Consider the following 23,246-nt stretch of genomic DNA (forward strand, 5'->3'; position numbering starts at 1 on the left):
AAGATTAAGTGAAAAGTATAGATTTGCATGTTTCATTATTCCTTACTGATATATTGAATTCGATTACGTATGGACTTCTAAACTTAGTTTTAAAATTATGATCGTCTCTGCAAGTGTAACTTACACAATACTGTTCTGGGGGTATGGCAGTAGCCCCGCCAAGTCAAAGCAAAGGCACGGCCAGTACGTATCCTTTTCTCGAAGCAATTAAGACCATTTTTGTACCCCTGCAGCTTTGATGTAGCTTAAAAACAGATCCTGAATTTTCAGTAGCAAAGCTAGTATATTAAATATTATAACTAATGTTTTGTTTTTTGTCAATCACTTTAAAAGATATAGAAGTTGCAAATAAAGAATACTTATAATTAGTGTTTAATTTACAAATCAAGGACAACTAAGATATCTTGCAATTTTAGTATATTTTTGTAGATGCACCAAGTGCATAATAAATTTTGTAGGTACTCCCATATAAATACATACGGTTACAAAGTTGTGTAAGAGCAGTGCAACATTATATTAAATTTGAGAATTACTTGAAATTATAAATTTCGTTTACCAATATGAATTTGACGATCAGAAGCGATCAAAAGACTTACTCATTAGTTTATAAATAGTATTTGCCAGCAGTTTGGATTTTGTTTGAATAATATTAAAACATACCTTTATACACTAACAAAAAGGAGACTATCTAATCGTCTTCCAGCAAAATCAGCTTCAGTAATCGTAGTGGATTCGGAAATTTATTTTAAATAAATAATCAGCAATATAATATTATTTTATATTAAAACATAAAATATTTTTAATATTTATTCGTATGGTCACTGTAGGATCTTGTTATATAAATTAATTACGTAACTATTTTAGACAGAAGGTTTAAATAAGTACAGATTGAATAAATTAAAAACCCTCTTTGTATTATTACATTAATATTAGAACTTTTTACATTAGAAGAACTGTGTTGCGAGTTTTTAACGAAAGTATTTTTCATGCGATATTTTTTGGCAGATCCAAAAGAGCATCGAAATTATTTATTACTATCTGTATTTATTACTATGTTATAGTCGTCAACGCTATCTGGTTATTATTCACGATTCCGATCGACTACATGCATTCGAGATATAAATTAAAGGTATTGAAGTAATCCATGTTTTTTTTACACCTTTATAATATATTAAAAATAATAATACCTTTTTATTTTTGAATACCTTTTTCCTCATAATATGGGAGTAGGTACATTTGCACGCCAATGTCAAGTATCATATAATTAATAAAGTTGTTAATAAATTCTATCTATCAGTTTTATAGATACAACTGCAGTGAACAGTCACATAAAATGTTGCTAGAGGAAAATAAAATATTTCGTTTTCATTCGGACACGATCGATGTGGTCAGGAGAGAGATTAACTTGTCACAAGAAGAAGATATGAGAGAAGCCATTAAGATTCTTAGGGAATGGGTGCACATACAGCCGCACTTCAAGATAAAAGACTTCCGTTAGTATATTATTGTTTATTTTACTATTTAGTTATACTTACATAATCAAAATACACATTTCATAATCTGGGAGGATTACGAGTTCCTAAGACCGATGTTTTCCAGTTAAAGGGCCAATTTTTATACCTACTATGCCAGAATGAATTAAATAAGTGTAGTCAATTATTTTATGTATATCAAAATAAACAAGTTTATTATTAATTGCCATATGTCACTAAGTGATATAGTCGAATGTCTAAAATTATTGTTAGGTATATATGTGTAATTGTATAATAGATACATTCCTGAAGAATTTGGATTGGATTTGAATGGTCTCAGTAAACGTTTTAACTTTTGACAATAAATTGAAATGTAGTATGTACGTGATTAGTACCCAAATATAAGATAACTATAAAAATATCAATTAATTATTTCTTAATTAATTATGGCATAGTATAAAATGGCTAATATAATAATATTTTAAAACATCTTTCAACTAAGAACCTATCAAAACAAATTAATAAACAAAACAAATATAACACAAACTTGTTTATTATTATAATTAATACATAAATTTCCATAAAAATAAACAATAAACAATGTAAATAAACAATGTCAATGGCCGAAAAAAAATATCACAACTACATTATATCATATATTAATAATATAAATAATCAGAACCAAGGCCGTATTCAAAAATGCTATGTTCCCAAAACTGGATACATTTTAATAATCTTACTCTTAAACGACTAGACAAACCTACATATTTTGCTATGAACTATAAAATAACATATAATCTCAATAATTGCTGAATAAACTTTTCGTACCCCAGGAAGAAAAATTCATTCATTTTGTCATACGATTAATTTCAGTCCGAAACATCAGACAAAATGTAAACTCTGATATACCTACCTAAATTCCAAAAACATCCACTATTCAATTTCAAAAAGCAACTTTTACATAAAAAAATATAAATATCCCCACACCTTTGATTTAATAACAATAGTAGTATATTCGTTTCATTGTAAACCCACAATAAACAGTGATTCAGAACAATTAATTTAAATCGTCAATTAATTCGTTTTTACCGAGTTCTTTTGTCAAGGTCGCCAGACGTGATAATTTTTTTGTATCTAACGAAACTTCGTATTTTATATCTCAGCATGTCAGTATGACCTTTAAATGTATCAATATCAGATAAAAGGTATTCGGAAAAAATAGCTTCACTTGCACTTGGACAAATTCCTCATTATCTTTTGCTTTCGTTTATTTTCTTCAAAGTAAATCATATCATATCATGGAGATCTTAGAAAGGGTTACGCATAGTTCAATTCGGTGATGTTATTGTCCTCAAATTTATAATAAACTTCAGAGAGTCAACTAACATATATAAAGACAATAAGACAATATACATAATATTGTCTGTTGGATGTATTAGGGCTATGATCGTAACTTGAAGTAGTCGTGGATTCAACCCCGTAAGTCCATATTAACGACTGGAATTGAGTGATGGGCTGGAAGGGTGAGGAAAGGGGCCTATGGCACTCGACTCGCCGAATGAAACTCAGTAGCTAATTCACTTCTACTATTTCTCGCCGATCTTCTGTGGTTCTGTGCTGCCTTCTTCATTGCGAGCTGGCCCAATTCGTACCGAAGCGTTCTGGACGCTAGTGACTTTCTTTTACAATCCGTGGTTGAAATAATTTTTATAATTTGTTCAAAAGCTATAAGTTTCTTCTCTGAAATATTCTCTGTTTACCGCTTGTCCGTCACGTGACGTGAAATGAAAACAAAAATAAAATAAAGCCAAAAATAATCTTACTTTCTACTAGTGAGAGAATTGACAAAATCAGTTTCTCCATTACAGAGAATATAAGTAAATCCATTCGTGCGAAGCGAGGCGAATGGCGAAGCGGATAGCGAACACGACTGTTTAAACGCTTTAAAATGCGAACAAACATGCTTATTCGCTTTGATATTCAAAACGCATAACAAGATTAACCAAACAAGTAAATTTCAATATATTTTAATAATCTCTTTACAGCTGATTCATATTTAGAGAGATGGATTGTTGCGTCCAAAGGGTCGGTGGAGAAGGCGAAATCACGCCTGGACAGAATGTGTACCATACGAACTCTAATACCCCATTATTTTATAGAGACTGACGTGACTAGGGATTTTAACGATATATTTGACAAAGTGTAAGTTGTTGCTTGTTATTGTTATTGTTATTTAAGAATGCGTTATATTTATAAGGAATAAACCACACCACACTGGAGACACGAGCTTTCAAATAATAAAGAATGATCAAAATTTGCTCAATTAAACGATACCTCGATACGATGTTGTCTCTTGCTTTACAGCATTCCTGTCATCTGTCCAAAGCTTACCAAGGAACACCATAGAGTTATCGTTACAAAGTCTCTAGTAAGTGACGCTGACGCAGAATTTTTAACGAAGTTTTATAAATACAGCATATACGTAAGTTATTATATATTATCTTGAATGTTTTTTTTAACTTAAACCTTTTTTCCATGTACAGTTTTTTCAATACTTACAAAATATTTTTAATATAACATGTATTTTACATTTTTATACATATTACATACAATACAAAAGTAATGTGTAGTTTTTTTGCGTCTGTGCAATATTCAAATCAGTCTGTCTGTAAAATAGTCAGTCAGTCAGTCACATCTAGTTTTTATAAATTACTTAGCTGACCCGGCAAACGCTGTTCTGCCTAACTAAAATAGATGTTGGCCGATTCTCAGACCTTCCCGACATGCACAAAAAATTTCATGAAAATCGGTCCAGCCGTTTTGGAGGAGTATGGTAACTAACATTGTGACACGAAAATTTTATACATATAGAGATATAAATTTCTTGAGAAATGTGAAAAAAACTCAAATTTATTTTGATTTCAGATCTGTGAACTTTTGAGAAGATACGATTATGGGATGGGTCTTCATTCCGTCTACGACGTGCAGTCACTAGATATAGTTAAATTGATGACAAAGATAAATGTAGTCGAATTCAGAAATATTTTGACCATTCTTCTGGTGAGACAGAGCTTCAAATTACCGTGGAAAACAAATGTCCGATTTCTTTAATAAAATAATCTTATAATACAAGTTATGTTTGCATTGCATGAAAGACACGAAAAACATATACATAAAATAATAGTTATACATTGTTATCTAAACTAATAGGTTTTGTATTTTTTTTTTATGCTACCATCGGCAATGGAGCTGGTGGGACGCCTGATGGTAAACGCAACCACCGCCCATGAACATTTGGAGAGGCATAAGGTCCATTGCAGACCTTACGCCTCTACAAATGGATTGCCGACTTTTTTTGCGAAGGGATTAAGAAAGGATTGGCGATAGGAATAAAGGAAAGGACTGGGAAGGGTAAGGAAAAGGATATGGGCCTCCGGCTCCTCCACTCACCGAACGAAACACAGCAGAATGCTATTCCACGCCGGTCTTCGGTCTATGATTTTCATACCTTCAAAGTCGATTTTATACATTTTTTTACAATTTTAGTCCCATATTTTTGTAAAGATTTTATAAGTTTACCTTCAATCGCGATATCGCAGTTCAATTATCCTGGAAACTATACCGTTTTCCTAATTGGAAATCATTTATTTCAGGAGGGATATGGTATGAGAGTTAAGGGTATACATATAATAATACAGTCAAAAAGCATTGAACTGTTACTTAACATCGCCAAAACAATTCTAAAACCTAAGATAATTAGTCGTATACACGTTCATAAGTCGTATGAAGAACTACACGAGATTATTGGCAAAGACGTGATACCAATCGAATTTGGAGGAAATGAAAGATCTATTTTTGAACTCCATGGTAAGTAATTATTACTATTTTATTTGATCAATCATTAAATTATAATTACTATTTTGTTGATGGATAAGTGAGAAAAAATATTCCTTTTATTGAGGTTTTGTTACGAACGCCGCGTTCTTATTTAATTAGTTATAAGTTTTACAAAGGCGAGTGAAATAATATAAGTTGTGTTTGAATTCCAGATGATCTCATAGAAGTGGCATCAACGAAAGAATTCAAGGAATGGTATTCCACCATGTTAAACGCGCGAACAGATGAAGAACTTCGACCTAATGGAAAGTTCAACGAGGAATATGCTGGAACACCTGGAACATTCAGAATGCTAAATTTAGACTAAGTTGAGGATTTATTTAATTGAGGTTATTATTTGTTTCATTTAATTTTGTGCGGGCACAGATAAAAACGAGGATTTTTTTTGACATTGACAATGCAGGGCTAGTAGGGAATAGGGACAGTCATAGATTAAAAAGTGGATCTTCATATTGTTTTCTCGGTTATAAGTTTATTAAACAAAATTAGATACTAAGTTTACAAGCAATGTTTTATATTCTTGTTATTATCATCTTACACGTTAATCTAAAAAGCACCTAAAAGTTTAAACGAAATTATTTGAAAAATAAGAAGTACAAGATTTCGATTTAATTTATTTTAGTGGGCGTAGTAAATATATACGTGACCCACGCCTAGTACTGAAAGTTGAAATTAAATTATAAAAACAAACCTTAAATTATCAAGGTGTTATCATAAACGGTAAATGGGTGTGGGATAAACAAAGAATCATATTTACATAAAAGCTTTACTTAAATATTAATATTCATACTCTGTAAATTAAAATAAATTTGTTTAAACTTTTCAACAACTTTTATTAATTTGTAATATGCAATCTATAATTAATTATTATCTATTTATTCAAATCTATATATATTATTTTACTAATCTGATTCCCGAGTCATTATCGGTTTTGAAAATATATTGTTCACACAAGCCAGTACATAAATCAATCTTTAACAGATTTCTCCTAAATGATATCTATTTAAACATATGTGAAACTTTGCACTGCCGGACGAGTATGATTGGCCCAAGTAAGTATAAAGAGAAAGAGTACACAATGCCAACTTATTTTAAAATTATGTCGTCCATGCCTTCAAAAGTGGATTATTTTACAAAATTATTACAAATTCCTTTGAAAACAGAAAAAAATCAGTTAGATGCGGTTACGAAATTATATATTTAGGTAGTTTCGATACAGTTAAATAAATTGATAATTGTTATTTCTTAAAAGCTCGACTAATCTATAATTCTTGACCTTAATTTGCAATCTTAAATCTTAAATCTGGCTTCTTTTAAACAAATAAATTTAAATTGTAGAAAGGGCTGAGAATTTAAATACTGACAACCCTCATTTTCAACAGTTAATACAATTCATATAAATTACAACAACCTAAACAAAGCCACAATAAATGAATACAACGATTAGACTGAAACAGGTATATATAAGTATTTGAAAATGTTTAAAATTCATATAAATGACAGAAGATGGTCTTATCGCTACAAGCGATCTCTGCAAATCAACCCGCAAAGTAAATAAAATGGTAAATGGATAAAAAAAGCAACTTACCACCCATGTCAGTTAAAACATAAATTTAAATTGGAAAAAATATACCCATTATGTGGACACGTGACGCCGGTTAACTTAGTCTCCCCTTAATTTCATCCACTGTCATTATTCAAGTATGTATTGAAAAAGGGTTTTCAGTAAAATACTCTTAATACTCTTAGGTATAATTTATTTAATACAAATACTGTGATTATAGCAATTTTTCTGAATGGAAGTGGAATAGTAATACATTTTTGTATTATTTATATAATATAACAGGATTATTTTCAAAAAATTGACCAATCACCTATGTCTTTGAATTCAAATTTTATTTATTTATTAGTAAAATCACGAAGTGTACACCTATTTCATAATCACAAAATTATTAAACTTATTAAATGTGAGGTTATTATAAATCTCTGTTACTCCTAGGAAATAACAGTAATATAATACACGAATAACAATGACCAACGCTCAATAATGATAGTGAAATTCCCACATGACCGCTAACAATCCTTGCTAAATAACGGTTGTCACGTTCATAGACCGTTCCTGTCCGCCCTTCTTGCACTTTCTATCCAAACCAGTACTACAAGTTCCTAGATGGAAATGTGTCCAGAACTATAAATTCAAGTTGCAATCAAATTTCAACTCTAACACTGTCTTATAAGGATTTATATAGCATATCATAAAATACTTTAGCACAAAAAATCCCTTTTACACTTGCCACGCGGAAGGGTTGTATCGTTTGCATAATAATAGTTCACCTTCAATCTAAGACATGCAAATAAAGGGTCATTCGACTGTCCTTTCCCACACGAAGCGGTCAAACTGGTTTGGACGAACCCTTGCAATTTAAGGGACAGTGTCTTCATAGACACCATTGTCCACAACTGGTTTGACCAGTTTCGTCCTGAGAAAGTATGGCAAAGGTCTAATGTTCTTTTTTTTTGTCTAAAGATTATGCAATAGCTGTTAAGCTATAGCCCTAAAGCCATTCTTATCAAGAACAGAAGAATAAATAAAAAAGTAAACGTAATTTCGGGGTAATTTCGGTTATAATCGGTCTTACGATTATAATATAGAAAGAGTAAGAGATTTTTGTGCTTGTTGATATACACCATTTTTTGTGTGATACACATATATACAAATATAGTAGCTGTCAAAACAAAGCGGTCAGTAGTAACAGGAGTAATTTAATTTACTTGACTAAGTATGATCTTGAGTAGCCTTTCATCAAGAAGAGGATTTTTTCATAAGTAGATTTTCTAATACAACGAGCACACGACCTATACCAATACCCATTCGAACTTTAACTTTTTTAATCGTCGTAAAATAATTTATATCATTGAACATACATAACAACAAAAAAAGTATTATACTTCATTGTGCACAGAGTAAAGTGAAAAAAAGGTGAATGAGCGACTTTTCTTGGACAATTATTGGCGACCTTATGGCTATAAGCTGTCTTCCAGGCAATCACAGGGCATTGGATAAATATAAAAGAAAACCATCGGTAATGTAAACTTCAAAATTAACTATAATTTATAATATTTTTGCGGTATTTCTTGTGTTATACATAGCATAGTATGTTTTTAACTATTTTATAAGATTTTATTATTTGGTTATTATTTAAAACAAGGGGTCAAGAGATAAAATTAATCCCACGATGGCACCTCAAATGTTAAGAAATAAAACGTTACCTGATGTTAATATCAGCACCTATTGTGTTTTTTTTTTCACATGCGAGCTGTATAATGTTAGTTAAAAAACCAAATCAACAATGTATAAATGCCACTAGATCAGTAGAATAATCAATCCTTAGCAATATATTTACTTTCCACCCAACATTCCAGCTTCGCTTTATACGTATTGGTTTTATAGGTATTCTAAAACAATAGTAAACAACAAACAACTAGTTGAATGAAACATTTAAAAGTTCTTGTCTCTATTCTTCATAGTTTCACTAATGGCAGCAGTATAGGGACATGTAGTTTCATTGATTATTATCTGACCTGAGAATAGATTAAGATCAGTATAAATAATTTGCTATAACATAATAAAAAAAGGAACAAAACCTCAAATGACCGAAAGAAAGATCTTTAGTAAAATTATGAACCAGTGGTGACAGAATCAGGTATTTGAAGGAGGAGAAAAAAAAAGATCCGAAAGACCTAATGACTAAACCTAACATCATCGGTGATATAAAATTACGTACACTGCACTGGCTGTATAAATAATGAGAGAAGATCGTGCTGTGAAACGAGCATAATTGGGACAGCCGATTGAAAAATGTTGAATAGAATAAATCAGTAAAGAGGTCTGCTTGTTGACTGAAAACTGGCAAGATATTACAATCAGAAAAACAGTTAAATGGAGGTTCTCATTGTTGAATGCCAAGACTCACTTTGGGTCATTTTACTATACTCATAAGTATTATTGTGGGAGTCGAGCATGCTTCGGCACGAATTGAGCCAGCTCGCACCGGGGAAGTACCACACCCCCGTAAAAAAACCGGCGTGAAATAGCGGCATGCCACTGTGTTTCGAGGCCCGTTTCCTTTTCCTCACCCTTCCCAGTCCATTCCTTCTTTCCAGTCGTTAATCCTTTCTGGTATTTCTTTACACACAATCATAAGAGTCCTATTAGATTAATATGTAATAAATGCTCATATTTTTCTAATTAGTCTACACTTAAAACTCTAAAGGTTCCGGGCATACCGACGTAATCATCGTTGAGATTGTGTCTTGGCCGAAGCGTTACATCAACACCTGCCTTGTTCATTTCACGCATATAATCGATATTTTCTTTCTTTGATAATTCAGACAGCCAGTCATCTGCAATTGTAACTTTTTCATTATTATATGAAAATTATTGTATTATTATATGATATTATTGTACAAGGAGTATGATATGAATTCTTGCTTTTCTAACAACAACAAAAAAATATAGACACAAATGCAGCTGCGATATTTAGAAATAAGGAACAAAGCAAAATGATGTATTATGTTACCATATTCCTATTAGAAAGCAAATTTATAAATGGCACATTATTAAATTTTTAAATTCATAAAGGTGGCAGTGTGATTGAATTTAGGACTCAAACGTTTCTTCCTTACCATGAATTTCTTTGATAGATTTTTCGTATCCTCCCAATTCTACTGGTAACACCTCTTTTCCTACAATGTCATGTACCTCCTCAAACGTCTTATGAGTCGAAATTCGACTGGCCAGCTTGGTCTTTAATAATTGCTTGATGATATTGACAAAAATATCAACGCCTTTGGAATCTGATACTATATGAATACCTTTTATTTTTAGGCCATACCCTTGCTGAAATAATAGAACGATTATATCAAACTATTTTTACGTCCTCGGATTCGCTTGCGTAGTCAAAGGACAAAGGACAGATTTCTGGAATAATGTGTATAATAATGAGAAAGAACATAGCATAGGAAAGACATAGTTCCTATACTATGTTATTTCTCGAGTCTCAAATTATCCCTGTACCAAATGTCATAAAAATCAGATCTTTAGTTTATGCATGAAGAAGAGACAGAGAGACAGAGCTACTTTCCCATATTACTAAGGATTTGTCTCTAAAATATGACAATGACGTAGCATTTTTAATGTGTTATTGTTGTTTCTAAACTTATAGTTATTCTTATCTTTATTATTATTTTTATTTAATTTCGAGCAACTCAGACTCATTTTGTTAGTAACAAATAATTCTTAAAACTATGTTAGTATATTATGCATAAGTCATGACATAAAGGCGTTTGAAATTATTGATTTTTTTATTTTCGATTACATAACATTTGGAAGTAAAAATATAATTTTTTTAAGCAATACGTTCTTAAAGTAGCAATTAGGTACTTTATAGCCTCAGAATGATTTTAAATTTTAACGGTAATAATCAATGAGCGCATAACACTAAAGTTTTAAACAAGATTGTTTAATTCAATAGCTTCGTTAATACAAATGTTATGAAATGTTATGTGTGTTATAATTATTATCTTTATGTTTCTGCAGTGTTATAATTATTACCCACTATTTGTGACGTTCCCAGAAAATTTTATTCATGAAGTCACATAATTTTTAAGTCATGTTAAAATAAACAACCAGCCCTTATATTCTGAGTCGTATCTTTTACAGTAACCAAAACCATTAAGTGAAGTCCCGTGTATGGGGCAGATGATATACATCTGTTTCACTGATCGATTTTTCTTATGGACAAGTAGGTAATCAGCCTTCTGTGTCCTGCCACGCCGAGACATTTTTTTTTGTGCGTCCCCACCGGGATTCGAACCCAGGACCCCTCGGTTTTACGCTCACGCGTTAACCACTGTACCAAAGAGGCGGTTATTTCTCATTTGTTCATTTAAGTAAGCCAAATTAAAAACAAAAGAGAACAATCCTTAATAGTCCTTAGTAACATCATAAATGCGAAAGTATGTTTGATTGTTTGACCTTTCACGTGGCAACGGAACAATTTTATGATGTGATTTTTGGGTATGGAGATAGTGAGGAGGCTAAAGAGTGACATAGGCTACTTTTTAACGTTAAACTTCTTACTTTGGGAAGAATATAATGCGCATTTGAAACACTAAAGGTACAACAAATTTATAAATTCGGATAGAGGGCGCTATATTAAAATATGACATGTATAGCATCTGTTAATATTCTTTAACCACGCTGGCGAAACCCCCGGAAACAACTAGATGACTATGAAACCCTGGAAACAACTATATGAAAATTTAAAACATTATGGTGAAATGATACCTTACCATAAAAAGGGTTAACGCATGTCGAGTTTCAACAATGTTCAACTTGGACACAAAATGTAGAATATCAAATTTTCTGAAGTCGTAAACAATACGGAAACTGGCGATGTAATCGTATCTTCTTGCATATTCGGCCAACTAAAAACATAAAATAACACACGTAGGTAGGTAGATACGAAGACATAAATAATGATTGCTTTTTAGAGCCTAAAAAACACAATAATTAGAACTTCAATTGTCTAATATTACGCGGAAATAAAATACTTGAAACTGGTAATATTAAATTTTAATAACTGGTAATAATATATTAAATTTAATATTAGGTACATAAATAATATATTATTGAACAAAGTAGTTTTCGTTGACTTCCGTATTCATTTTTGACAGAAAAATTGAACGTGAGCTGCCTATTTAAGTACGCTTTATTTATTGATATTTATTTCGCTCCAGATGTAATGAAACGAATATAGGGTGAATAGTCGTGTATCAAATCGTAGAATACATTAAAAGAAAGAAAAGAACAATACACAGATAACATAATACAATACTTATAGTTTCCTTTCGCTCTTAAGTACGTAGTTAAATTACTCAATTATTTTTAAAGATTGATTTCTTCAATATCCTAGAAAACAGTTATTTAATAAGTTTTATTACAAGAGATTTAATTCATCAGAATATGAATGTTTCATAGTTGACATATAATAAGTTATTATTTATATGTTATACTTACTATACTCATACTATACTTTATACTATTCTTGCTATATATCCTATACTACTATATATACTATCCTACTATAATCCTACTAATATTATAAATGCGAAAGTTTGTAAGGATGTGTGTGTTTGTTGCTCTTTCACGCAAACACTACTGAACCGACTGTAATGAAATTTGGTACGTAGATAGCTGAATAACTGGAATAACATACAGGCAACTTTTTCTCCCGATATTCCTACGGGATACGGACTTACGCGGGTGAAACCGCAGGGCGCAGCTGGTATGTAAAAAGCGGTTATTACAATGTAACAAACAGTCGCTTCAATTTTATTAATTGTAAGGTATAGATGTAAAACTTACATATACTCCATATTTGTAAAACAAAGTAATTAGATTTGAGTGAGTAACATTCCTGTAGGTTTTAATTACGAAGACTCTTTGATGTTCCTTCGTTAATTTCGGGCAGATGGTCAAGATGCTGCAATAAATTAAATTAATTTTGTATCTCTGACATAAAAAATATTAACGATGATAAATAAAGCTTAAAAAAACATATAACACGTTTTAATGATATAATCTACTTAATTATTCAATAATATTATTTAATCAAGGTGATCCTTTTCAGAATAATAAGACAAACCCATGAAATTAATATACTGTCACCTAAACATACCATCGTACACAAAAACAAAATGTAGAAAAAGATTCTCAAATTTATCTGAAGTAACCTTTTTTAATCAAAATTTCAAAACATATCGTTATACAATATTATATTATATTTTTATGGTGATAAAGTCCATTGTCGCCATGTGGAAAGAACGATCACAGGACTAGATAGAGGGAGGTCAAGACTCGAACAATCGGTTCTTAGTTTAACTATTTATTTGTAAATGCAATAGACAGATAAGTTGTTTTTTTATTTATAAAAATATCGAGCTTCGGCCTTCAAAGAATTCGACCTCAAAATTTAAACCGGTTTAAAAATTAAAATCATGTTCATTGGATCGCACCCTAGCCCTTGACTCGAACGCTGACTCAGACTTTGAAGCCTAATGTATTGAATGAAGCTATGAAACGTTTATGGAATCCTACTAAACATGACATTTAGCAATGACCTAAGCACCATCGCTTTTATAGAGAAATCATTTCAATTATCCTCGATCCTTCCTGTAAAGCCCGACCAATTCTATGCAAATAAATATTCACCAAAACATCATTTCATGTAAATGTCTGTATTATTTTGAAATTATTTGCTAACTAAACAGTTACTAAGTAACCTAAAGGCTGTCCATTAATAGAAATATGGTAAGATTACCGCTAGGGTTCCACAAATCCAAAGAGAAGAAGCCAAATCGTATTTACCGGCGTATAGCCCAATACTATGAAAAATTTTGAGGCGCGACGCCAAGCATAGACAATGACATATACGAGTACATTAGTCAAGCTTCACGCATAAGGAGCCTGTCTACGTAAATCTGTTATATTTACTAAAATACTAGATTTTTTTTACGATTTGTGATTTACAATACATTTTGAGCTACGACGTACATCATGTTTTTCTGAACTCAAAATAAACTCATTTATAAAAAAAAAAACTACTTTGTCATTTAATATGTTATCGTATACTTACACTGTATCAAACAGTTCCTTACAATCTTTCGCTATATCGATATTTTCGAAGAATTCAGGCATTAGAGTTCTCATGGTGCAAATTTTGTCCAAACGAATTTTCGCCTTCTCTACTGACCCTTTAGATGCCACGATGCATCTCTCCAGATAAGAATCGGCTAAAATTATGGAAAATAGATTCCTTATTCACTACAAAATATTTCACGTGTCATTGACATTGACCTCATATAACCAATATTAATTTAAAGTCATCAAAAATAAATTACAGTTCAATCAAATTCAAATATTGAAACATTATATATTTTAAAAAATATATTCATATTTTAAATGTCTCATAGTCTCAGGTACTCCATTCGCATCAGTGATAACATTCCGATTATATGACATCATAAACGTACACAATATAAAAAGGTAATAAACATAAATATAAAATCATAAATGTCATGAGAAGATCCTTCGTTTAAAACTCAAAATATTATTTTTATACAGCCAAACTAACTAAAAATTTTCGTAAATACCTACATTTGTAAGTAACAAAAAATCAAATTAAATCCTTACTCATTGTTAAGTACACTAGATATTTTTACAGTTTATAATAATAAAAAATGCATACTAACCAAAATCTTTCTTCTTAAAGTGCGGTTGCATCTTCACCCATTCCTTCAAAACATTAATAACTTGTTTCATTTCATCTGGATTACTTAAATTAATTTCCTTTCTCACAATTTCAACAGTATTGGGGTGCAAAAGCAAACACTTTTTATTTGCCATTTATTCAATTTATATGTAGCGCGTGTCTCCACTTTGAAACGTTATCACCGTATAAGATTGCTGACTATAAAGGCTCAACATTTTGACTTTTCATTATGTGCATATATTTAAATAATTAATGTTTTTGTTAATTATACGTTTTTGTTGTAATAAAAAATAAAGTTATCCATTAATAAAAATATCGTCGAATAGTTGAGTCCACAAGATGATTCATTTTCTTCAAATTGCTAGAGAACTTCTTCAGAATCATCAAATCGGTTCGCCTAGTCGAAAATTCTGAGTTATCTTGGGTTATCTCATAATCTCAAAGCTAGTCAGTTGAAATAGTCTCAAATAGTACTCGTCGGATCGGGAATGACGTCTTGAAAATGTGAAAAAGCGTGAATTAGCAGATAAAAAAGTTGTAATAGGTTTATTATTCATTTAATTTGAAAACATGTCATCATAAACGGCTATACCAAGGTACTATACCTACTGCTGTTTTTAGACGTAATTTTAGGTACCGAGCAATTAAGTGTTTGAACAATATCTCTCCATCTCTCCAAAGCTCTAGGATACAAATTATTTCATAAATTTTAGAAAATATCGAGTTGTGACATTTCATATATCTCATTGTATGTATACTTTTATTTTTTCAATCATTAACAGAAATATTTGCATTTCGCTTTGTAGTGTCCGACATTTCACACTAGTTTATTCATATATTGTTTCTGCTTATCTTTGGCTAAATCTAATTATCCAGTATTATAGTGAAAGTGCAGGAAGGATGGTGTAGAAAGACGTGCCAACTGTTATTAAACGCAAATCGCATGCAGTCAAGTGGGAATTATGCTGTTTTAATATTCATTAACATAATTAAAAGTATCACACCAGAAATTTCAACACGCCTTTGATGGTAGTTTTATAAATAAAGTAAATCTTGGGCTAGGCTCATATTAATGACAAAAAATGTGTTTGTAAAGAGTTAAATGCAATACGTATAGCACGTAGTGAGCAAAGAGTGTCTTCAATCGATTATACATAATTGAAATTAATTTAAAACAACATTTTTTTAATAATATGATACATAATATAAAGACCGTTTGTCACAAAACAAAGAAACACGAAATCTTTAATGTAAATATTTATTGAACATTCAAATAAATTAACACTTAACAGAACATAAAATTACGTTTCATAAATAATGTTTTTAATTATCTCTAATGATTAATGATAACTGGCTGTAACATATACGCTTGACCAGTAGTTCTATCTATTACATGACCCGTGGACGATTCAAAGAAAAGCCTTGGAGCTGATGCAGCTACGGAACTTTCTAGATTTTGATGACGTCTAACTCCTAAACGACTCTCGTAGGGCACGAACTGCTTCATATCCTTTTGTCTATTAGGCTCTCTTTCTCTTTGGTTTACCACTAACACTATGTGGTGTTTCTCCCTTGGTTTCTTTTGTTTTTTACTAAATTCTCCGCCGTTTTCATTAGCGTAATGTGCTTGATCATATTGACCTCTCGGTGTTTCTATTTCTTTTCGCGCTTTTTCAAAATCAGCCCTCTTTATACGTTCACTTTCGTCGTATGTTTGTTTTTCACTAGATTCATATGAAGGCGATAGTTCACTGGGTTCATCATACGTGTCATGGTTATATTGACCATCAGAATCGTAATCACCATTATCATGGTCGTCTGTGTGACCTGCGTGATTTAGATCCCAATAATGTTCTCCATATCCTCCTTTCTTGTCGCCCCAACGAACCTTATAAACGTTACACATTAATACCAATATAATAGAAAAGTTAAACTAATTGTAAAATAAAGAAGATTAGTAGGAAAAAGAAAAGTTATCAGTCGCAAGAAACATTGACAGCGTAATCTTTATAAAAAATAAAATTAATGATGATTTATACTGTTTGAATGTAATAACTCAGTAGTATGATACTACAAATGTACATTTGTATCAAACGTAATAAAGCAGAAGCGTACTTTAGCATTGAATAATCCAGATGAAGGTCTTGATCGTTCATGCCTTTCAGTGAAGTGGTCCTCACTGCCCAATCGGTGGCCTTGGTCAAAATCCTCCGAAGTAGGCATCTGCCTATACCTTGCCAAGCGAAGCGAAAGACAATAGTTAGATTCGATTTTAGATCAACTACTAAGGAATGTGCTTATAATATTGTTTTTCTTTTTTGAAACTAGAAAGAGATATCAACGATGCAATTTTAAATAAATTCCAGTGAATTTTAGTTTCAAGGTCAATTACTTTGAAATTAATACACATTCAACGTAGTTGATAAATAAGAGCATAGAGATCGTTAATGATTCATATTAATTACACATTTTCTATAAACCGTTAACGATCAGCGAAGAAGGCGGTAAGAAGGCAAAGCATAATAAATGCCGTTTACTTTTCCCATGTCCCTGTGGTTTTTATAATCTTTCCTCTCGTAACGTTGCTCCCACGTGTTCGGATCTTCGCAAACATGACCAAACTCTATCTTGTATGGGCTCAACTGTACTGAGAAAAAGTCCCTATAAATGATGGTTTAGTATTTAGTTCAATTAGTTTTAATTTTAGGGTAGATATAAACTTAGGCATTTTATTGGGCTTCAGAGAACTAGTGTGGAAACTATCTAATAATCAAAGAAAATGTAAATAAATGTTATCATGTTTTCTATTCGAATGTTTTATTTATAATGACATTAATATATTAGTCACAGAATTAATATCCAGCAATGTATTAAAATATTTAAATTTAGTTAATTAATTTTAACAAGGCTGTAATTTGAGACCGTGAAAATTAAAACTAATTAATTATTCAAATAATTAAGAGTTGTAGATACAGAGTTGTAGATACCTCCCAATTTTTTTGTATTTACTAGTAATTTACGAAGTGTTTGTTTGTGTTCATTGGCAATATGGATATTATTTTTATGATCCATTTACTTGTTCCTGTGTTTAGGAAATAGATGGAAAAGTCTTATAATTATAATATACGGAAAACTTACTGGAAAAATTTTGCTTGAGATTCAATAGTACTTGGTCTGTTTTGAGGATTCGGAGCAGCTTTGACGGGGTTCCATGCAGATCCAGAATAAAATACAAGGAAACACCAAAACCATTTCTGAAATTAATATTTACTAATACAGTATTCTACTATTATTTTCGAGGTAGATAAATGATTTTCGGTAAACATTTATTTAATCTTTGCGCGCCTAATTTGAATTTAGAATGCCGTTTTATGTTTTTCTTGTTGTTTTTTTTTTTTATAACCCGGCTATTGTTGACTTCTTTCTGATTTTATTTATCCTTTAAATGATGATAATGATTTTTTGTGAACTAAACTATTTAGCCGTTATATTATGTTGTAGTTGTTTTAATTCACTATCGGTAAAATCGTCTATAGAAAAATAGAACCAAAACAGATGATACACTTTTACAAATTTAAATCGATCACTTTCACTAAACCACATTCACTTATTTCTGTAATAATTCATGGTTTCAAATCTATAATACCATTTCGTTGAGACGTTGTGACATCTTGAGATATTGACAACCTTTGAAACACAATAGTGGTTGGCAATTTATTTATAGGCTTTTCGGTGACAGTTAAGAAATAGGTTGAAGAAATTTCCGATACTTTTCTTTGTTGACTCTTTTGAAAGCTGAGGGCAAGGTCGTAAGACATCATCGAAAGAGAATGTTTCGATTGGATATAATGAAATAATTTATCTGTAATATTTGGAAATTTATCCCCATTTTTATAAGCATCTATTTAACATTCATGTGTTCTTTAAATTAAAGACTGAATAATAAGTACTAGTCCTTTTATACTACGATTATCCTGAATATCTTCATTTTCTTACTTAATATTACTAGCAAAATGCGGTGCTTTAGAAGAATTCGAGAAGTTATCTACCTAATCTTTTTAATACAATAGGTAATATGATTACGATTGATATTATCTCTAAACATAAACAAATGGTGTTGCCAAAGACAAATCTTAGAAGTGTTATTTTCTGAGGCTTGGCTATATAGATAAAAATCAATCGCCAGATATGTTGCTAAGAGTATAATTCGAGAACGGCTCGACCAATTTGACAATCTTTTTAAGGTTTTGTTAAGGAACAAGGAAAGCTCTTGTGGAGAGAAAAAAACGTATCACGTGTGAAACCAGGACGTACCGCTATATCAATTTGATATACATAGAACATAACAATTTCAAATGCCGGAACAGATTACGTCATCCTATAAAGTTCAGTTTTCTTCATGAGCGCCACATAACTTCCTACATTAATTACTTTGTCACTGCGCTTGCGCAACTAATTACAATTAAGTAGAGCGTTCATCGCCATAACTGGCATAGACAACAAAACTTCGATATCCGACTAAATGCGACCAACAACCGTAAAATAATAGATTATGTAATATCCCATCATTATTTACCGCTTCTTATTTGTAAGGTTTGGGGCACACTGGGTACGGAAGGATTAGAAAAACTTTGGCTTCAACTTTTTTTACCAGATTTAGTCTAGAAGTATAATATATGATGTACCTTTAGTAAAATTTAATCTACCACTCCTTGTACTCTGTGATGTTTTAAGTATATATACCTACTTACTGTAATAATAAATAAATGAATTTCTTATCTTACTGTTTACATTTACAGTATTAAAAATGAGTACATTTTATTTCAACAATAAATTAAGTGTGAGACTGGTGCCTAAGCCCTAAACTAGGTAACTGGACAAGCTGTATTTTAGGTCACCAGTGTATATAATGTGTAATACACTACGATAACAAATAGGAAATAGAAAGTTTAGTATTTGAGTACCTTTACTTTTTAATTTAATTTAACAAAGAAAATTATGGAAAGCAAATAGTGACTAGAAAATTCAGCAAATTTATTAATTGACCTCGATTAAACAAAATCATCTATATTAGAGTATGATACCAACGGATCGTATTATATTAAGCGCATTGTATCACTGGCTTAACTGTAATATCAATTTACCGGTTTCTTTCCGATTTCCTTCTGGTTCCCGCCGTAATTCCTCTCTTTGCAATTGGATTAAATAACTTGTAGAAAGTTATCAAACTTGTCAATCCAATAATTATATATTTACGTGTAAATATCCTTTAGAATTATAATTAACTACTATACACAAATATAAATACAAAATATATACATATACACAAACAAAAATTCATCATTTTACATTTATACACTTCATCGATCGCTGCTTAAGCTATAAGATCCTTTTGTGCTCTTCATACTGCTGTTTTATTTACATCTTGTTTGTACTCTTCTTGTGAAGGTGCACAATAAAGAGTTTTTGATTGATTGATTGATTGATCATTCAAATAATATGAATTATTGTGAATTAATTCAGCAAATAATTGAACATTATAAATACATATTATAATAACTATAATTCAACATTTGATAAATCCTACTAATCATACTAATATTATAAATGCGAAAGTTTGTAAGGATGTGTGTGTGTTTGTTGCTCTTTCACGCAAAATCTACCGAACCGATTGCAATGAAGTTTGGTACGTAGATAGCTGGACAACTGGAATAACATATAGACAACTTTTTATCCCGATATTCCTACGTCTGTATCGACTTACGCGGGTGAAACCGCGGGACGCACCTGGTACGTAATATAATTACGATTCAATGTAGATGTGTGTGTATACAACTTGAAAAGTGCATGGGATTAGATATACGAATATATAAACGAAACACTTTTTACCTGCTTTTGGTTGACTGTTATTTGCATAGAATGCATTAGTGTTATTTGTTTACAGTGTATATGCAAATATAAAGTGATTTTATCATGACGTAATTTCTACTTAAAGCTTGTTTAGGACTGATATCAAATACTAGCCGTCTGTCCCGTTTTTGTCTTGGTTGACCCGAACTAAAAACAAGGCAAAATATATTACTCGTACATACACAAAATATATGGTGAAAGAGTTTTTGTTATCGCCCCAGTGGTTATTGTGTGAAACTCACTGTGGGAGTCGAGCACGCTTCGGCACGAATTGGGCCAGCTCGCACCGGGGAAGTACCACACCCCCACAGAAAACCGGCGTGAAATAATAGCTTGCTATTGTGTTTCGTACGGTGAGAGGGGGAGCTGGAGGCCCGTATCCTTTTCCTCACCCTTCCCAGTCCATTCCTTTTTTTCAGTTATAAATCCTTTGCTCATCCCAGACTCTATAAAAGCGGATAGCGCATCGCAGAGACACTATCACTGCGTATATTCATGGACGGTGGTGATCGCTTACCATCAGGCGAACCACCAGCCCAGTAGCCCGCTATGATATTAAAAAATAACTCCATTTCACGTTTCAGAATTGCTAATTAGGTTACAGACAATAAACCATTATGAAACGAACGAAAGTGTGCCAGATAATTACAGTCAGGGACAGAAGTGTTGAAAGTCATTAAGCATTAATATCTTTTATTCATCGATATGGTCATGATCTGGTGAGCAAATTGCATTAACATGTCTATGCAGAGTGTGGTAACAAGCTTTTGTGCACTTCGACATTCATTACTACAGTTTCATTATATACACAAAGTCAACTCGAAGGGACTACTACAGTATAAATAGTATTTACAAAAAGTATCTATATTCTTGACATGACTGCTGAAATAGATGATAGATTTAAATACGATAATGTATAGAGTGTTGGTTAGTGGGGATGGATTTATTTTAACCCTGCAAAAGAAACTGATTAGATTAGTATGAAATTTTTCACATTGATGGATCAATATGTAATATGTAATAATCTCGGCGAGTTACATACGCTTTTGGACCAATATTCCATTATAATAGAAAGCAGAAAATAATGAAGAATGTGTCTAATGTAAGTGAACTTCTGTGTCCCCTGTTGGTGTATGGGGCAGATGATATACATCGATTTTCTTTCCGGACAATTATCAGCTTTCTGTATCCTACCAGACCGAATTTTTTTTTGTGTGAGTCCCAACTGGGAATCAAACCCAGGCCCCTTAGATTCTACGCTCAACGTTAACCTGTGCACCAAGGAGGCGGTAAATAAAATAAAGAAGCAAATTTCTAATAATGAAAAATTCCTATCGAACATACATGATATAATTGGTTAATGGAACTGCACAATACTAGCAATAATGAAGAAATACATAATATGCACATTAGTGCGTTTATTAAATGCAAACGTGAAACAAACATTTATCTCCGTAAAACAAATAACCACATTAAGGAACTAGATATAAACAATAAAATAAAAAAAAACACATTTGAATTTTATAGTATCTATTATTTATTTATTTCTAGTTTCGTGCACGACTGTACTGACATGTCCGGTTGCATTCACCTATGAAATTAATTAAATACGTTTGATTTGAGGTGTAAACATTTATTGATTATTTTACATTGTATATTTCGACGACCGCCTCCTTGATACAGTGGTAAACGCGTGAGCGTAGAACCGAGAGGTCCTGGGTTCGATTCCCGGTGGGGACAATAAAAAAAATGTCTCGATCTGGCAGGACACTGAAGGCTGATCACCTACTTGTCCATAAAGAAAATCGATCAGGGAAACAGATGTATATCATCTGCCCCATACCCTAGTAGGGGACACGGGACTTCACTTTTTACATTGTATATTTAGTTAATTATTTCAAAAAAAATAAAATGAACATAATTATTAAACAGTTAAAATAATTCGTAAAGAACAAAAAAACGTTATGGTTATTGTTATAATGTATATAAAACCTCGGCTTTTTGTTTTTTCAAACACAAGACGCCATTATTAAAAGTGGAGAAAACCAAATAGAAAGAAATACATTTCAAAGTATAATATTGTATAGATAATGCTCTACTGTCTACACAATAGTGAACAGGTTGAAATATATAAAATTAATTTACACCATATATCCCAAATTTACACCCCTCTCTCTGCCCCAATAGTCTGTGTATAAATAAGTGTATAACGTCATATGACATCTACCAACCCGCTTGGCCGGTGTGTTGGATTATACCTGAACCCTCATAGGAGGCCTGTGTCCCAGCAGTGGGAACATATATAAGCTGATGATGATGATGAAGACGAACTTCTGAGTATCTTACCAGCTCTCCACCGTAGAAACTTTAGAAAATGTTATATTATGACGATTCAAAAGTGCTTCTTTGAAAAGTGTAATTGTATAAATAAATAAATCTTTATTTCATCTTAATAAACCTAAATAAATAAATAAAATAAATTGTATAATTATATTGAGAGGTTCTGGCCCTCTAGGTAGATATAACCTGTGTTAAGAGAGCAAAAAAAAAGGTTTGAGTTTGAGTATGAAAAATGCAATTATAATAAACTTTGTTGAAAATGGGTTAATATCATACCGCTTTGGTAACTGGC

At 31.6% G+C, this 23,246-nt stretch overlaps 3 protein-coding genes across 4 annotated transcripts; 1 reads left to right on the forward strand and 2 right to left on the reverse strand.

Annotated features, from left to right (window-relative positions):
* The first annotated feature begins 1,302 nt into the window (after nt 1–1,302).
* LOC119831233 lies at nt 1,303–6,148 on the forward strand. Its single transcript, XM_038354523.1, has 6 exons — nt 1,303–1,493; nt 3,518–3,674; nt 3,837–3,954; nt 4,398–4,532; nt 5,126–5,339; nt 5,522–6,148. The coding sequence occupies exons 1-6, from the start codon at nt 1,334–1,336 to the stop codon at nt 5,674–5,676; spliced, it is 939 nt and encodes a 312-aa protein (XP_038210451.1). The 5' UTR covers nt 1,303–1,333; the 3' UTR covers nt 5,677–6,148.
* Nucleotides 6,149–9,618: 3,470 nt separating this feature from the next.
* LOC119831238 lies at nt 9,619–14,754 on the reverse strand. Its single transcript, XM_038354528.1, has 5 exons — nt 14,685–14,754; nt 14,069–14,225; nt 12,799–12,916; nt 10,056–10,269; nt 9,619–9,773 (listed from the first exon to the last, which is right to left on the reverse strand). Exons 1-5 carry the CDS (start codon nt 14,752–14,754, stop codon nt 9,619–9,621), a joined length of 714 nt encoding a protein of 237 aa, XP_038210456.1.
* Nucleotides 14,755–15,985: 1,231 nt separating this feature from the next.
* LOC119831527 lies at nt 15,986–18,402 on the reverse strand. 2 transcript variants are annotated; one of them, XM_038354932.1, is made up of 4 exons: nt 18,351–18,402; nt 17,843–17,958; nt 16,820–16,937; nt 15,986–16,592 (listed from the first exon to the last, which is right to left on the reverse strand). In XM_038354932.1, the coding sequence occupies exons 1-4, from the start codon at nt 18,372–18,374 to the stop codon at nt 16,038–16,040; spliced, it is 813 nt and encodes a 270-aa protein (XP_038210860.1). In that variant the 5' UTR covers nt 18,375–18,402; the 3' UTR covers nt 15,986–16,037. The 2 variants fall into 2 exon arrangements, with proteins under 2 accessions (XP_038210860.1, XP_038210858.1); XM_038354930.1 differs by lacking the exon at nt 16,820–16,937 and adding an exon at nt 17,242–17,365.
* Between the last annotated feature and the right edge of the window lie 4,844 nt (nt 18,403–23,246).

This window comes from Zerene cesonia, chromosome 13, assembly GCF_012273895.1.
Source record: "Zerene cesonia ecotype Mississippi chromosome 13, Zerene_cesonia_1.1, whole genome shotgun sequence".
NCBI lineage: Eukaryota > Metazoa > Arthropoda > Insecta > Lepidoptera > Pieridae > Zerene > Zerene cesonia.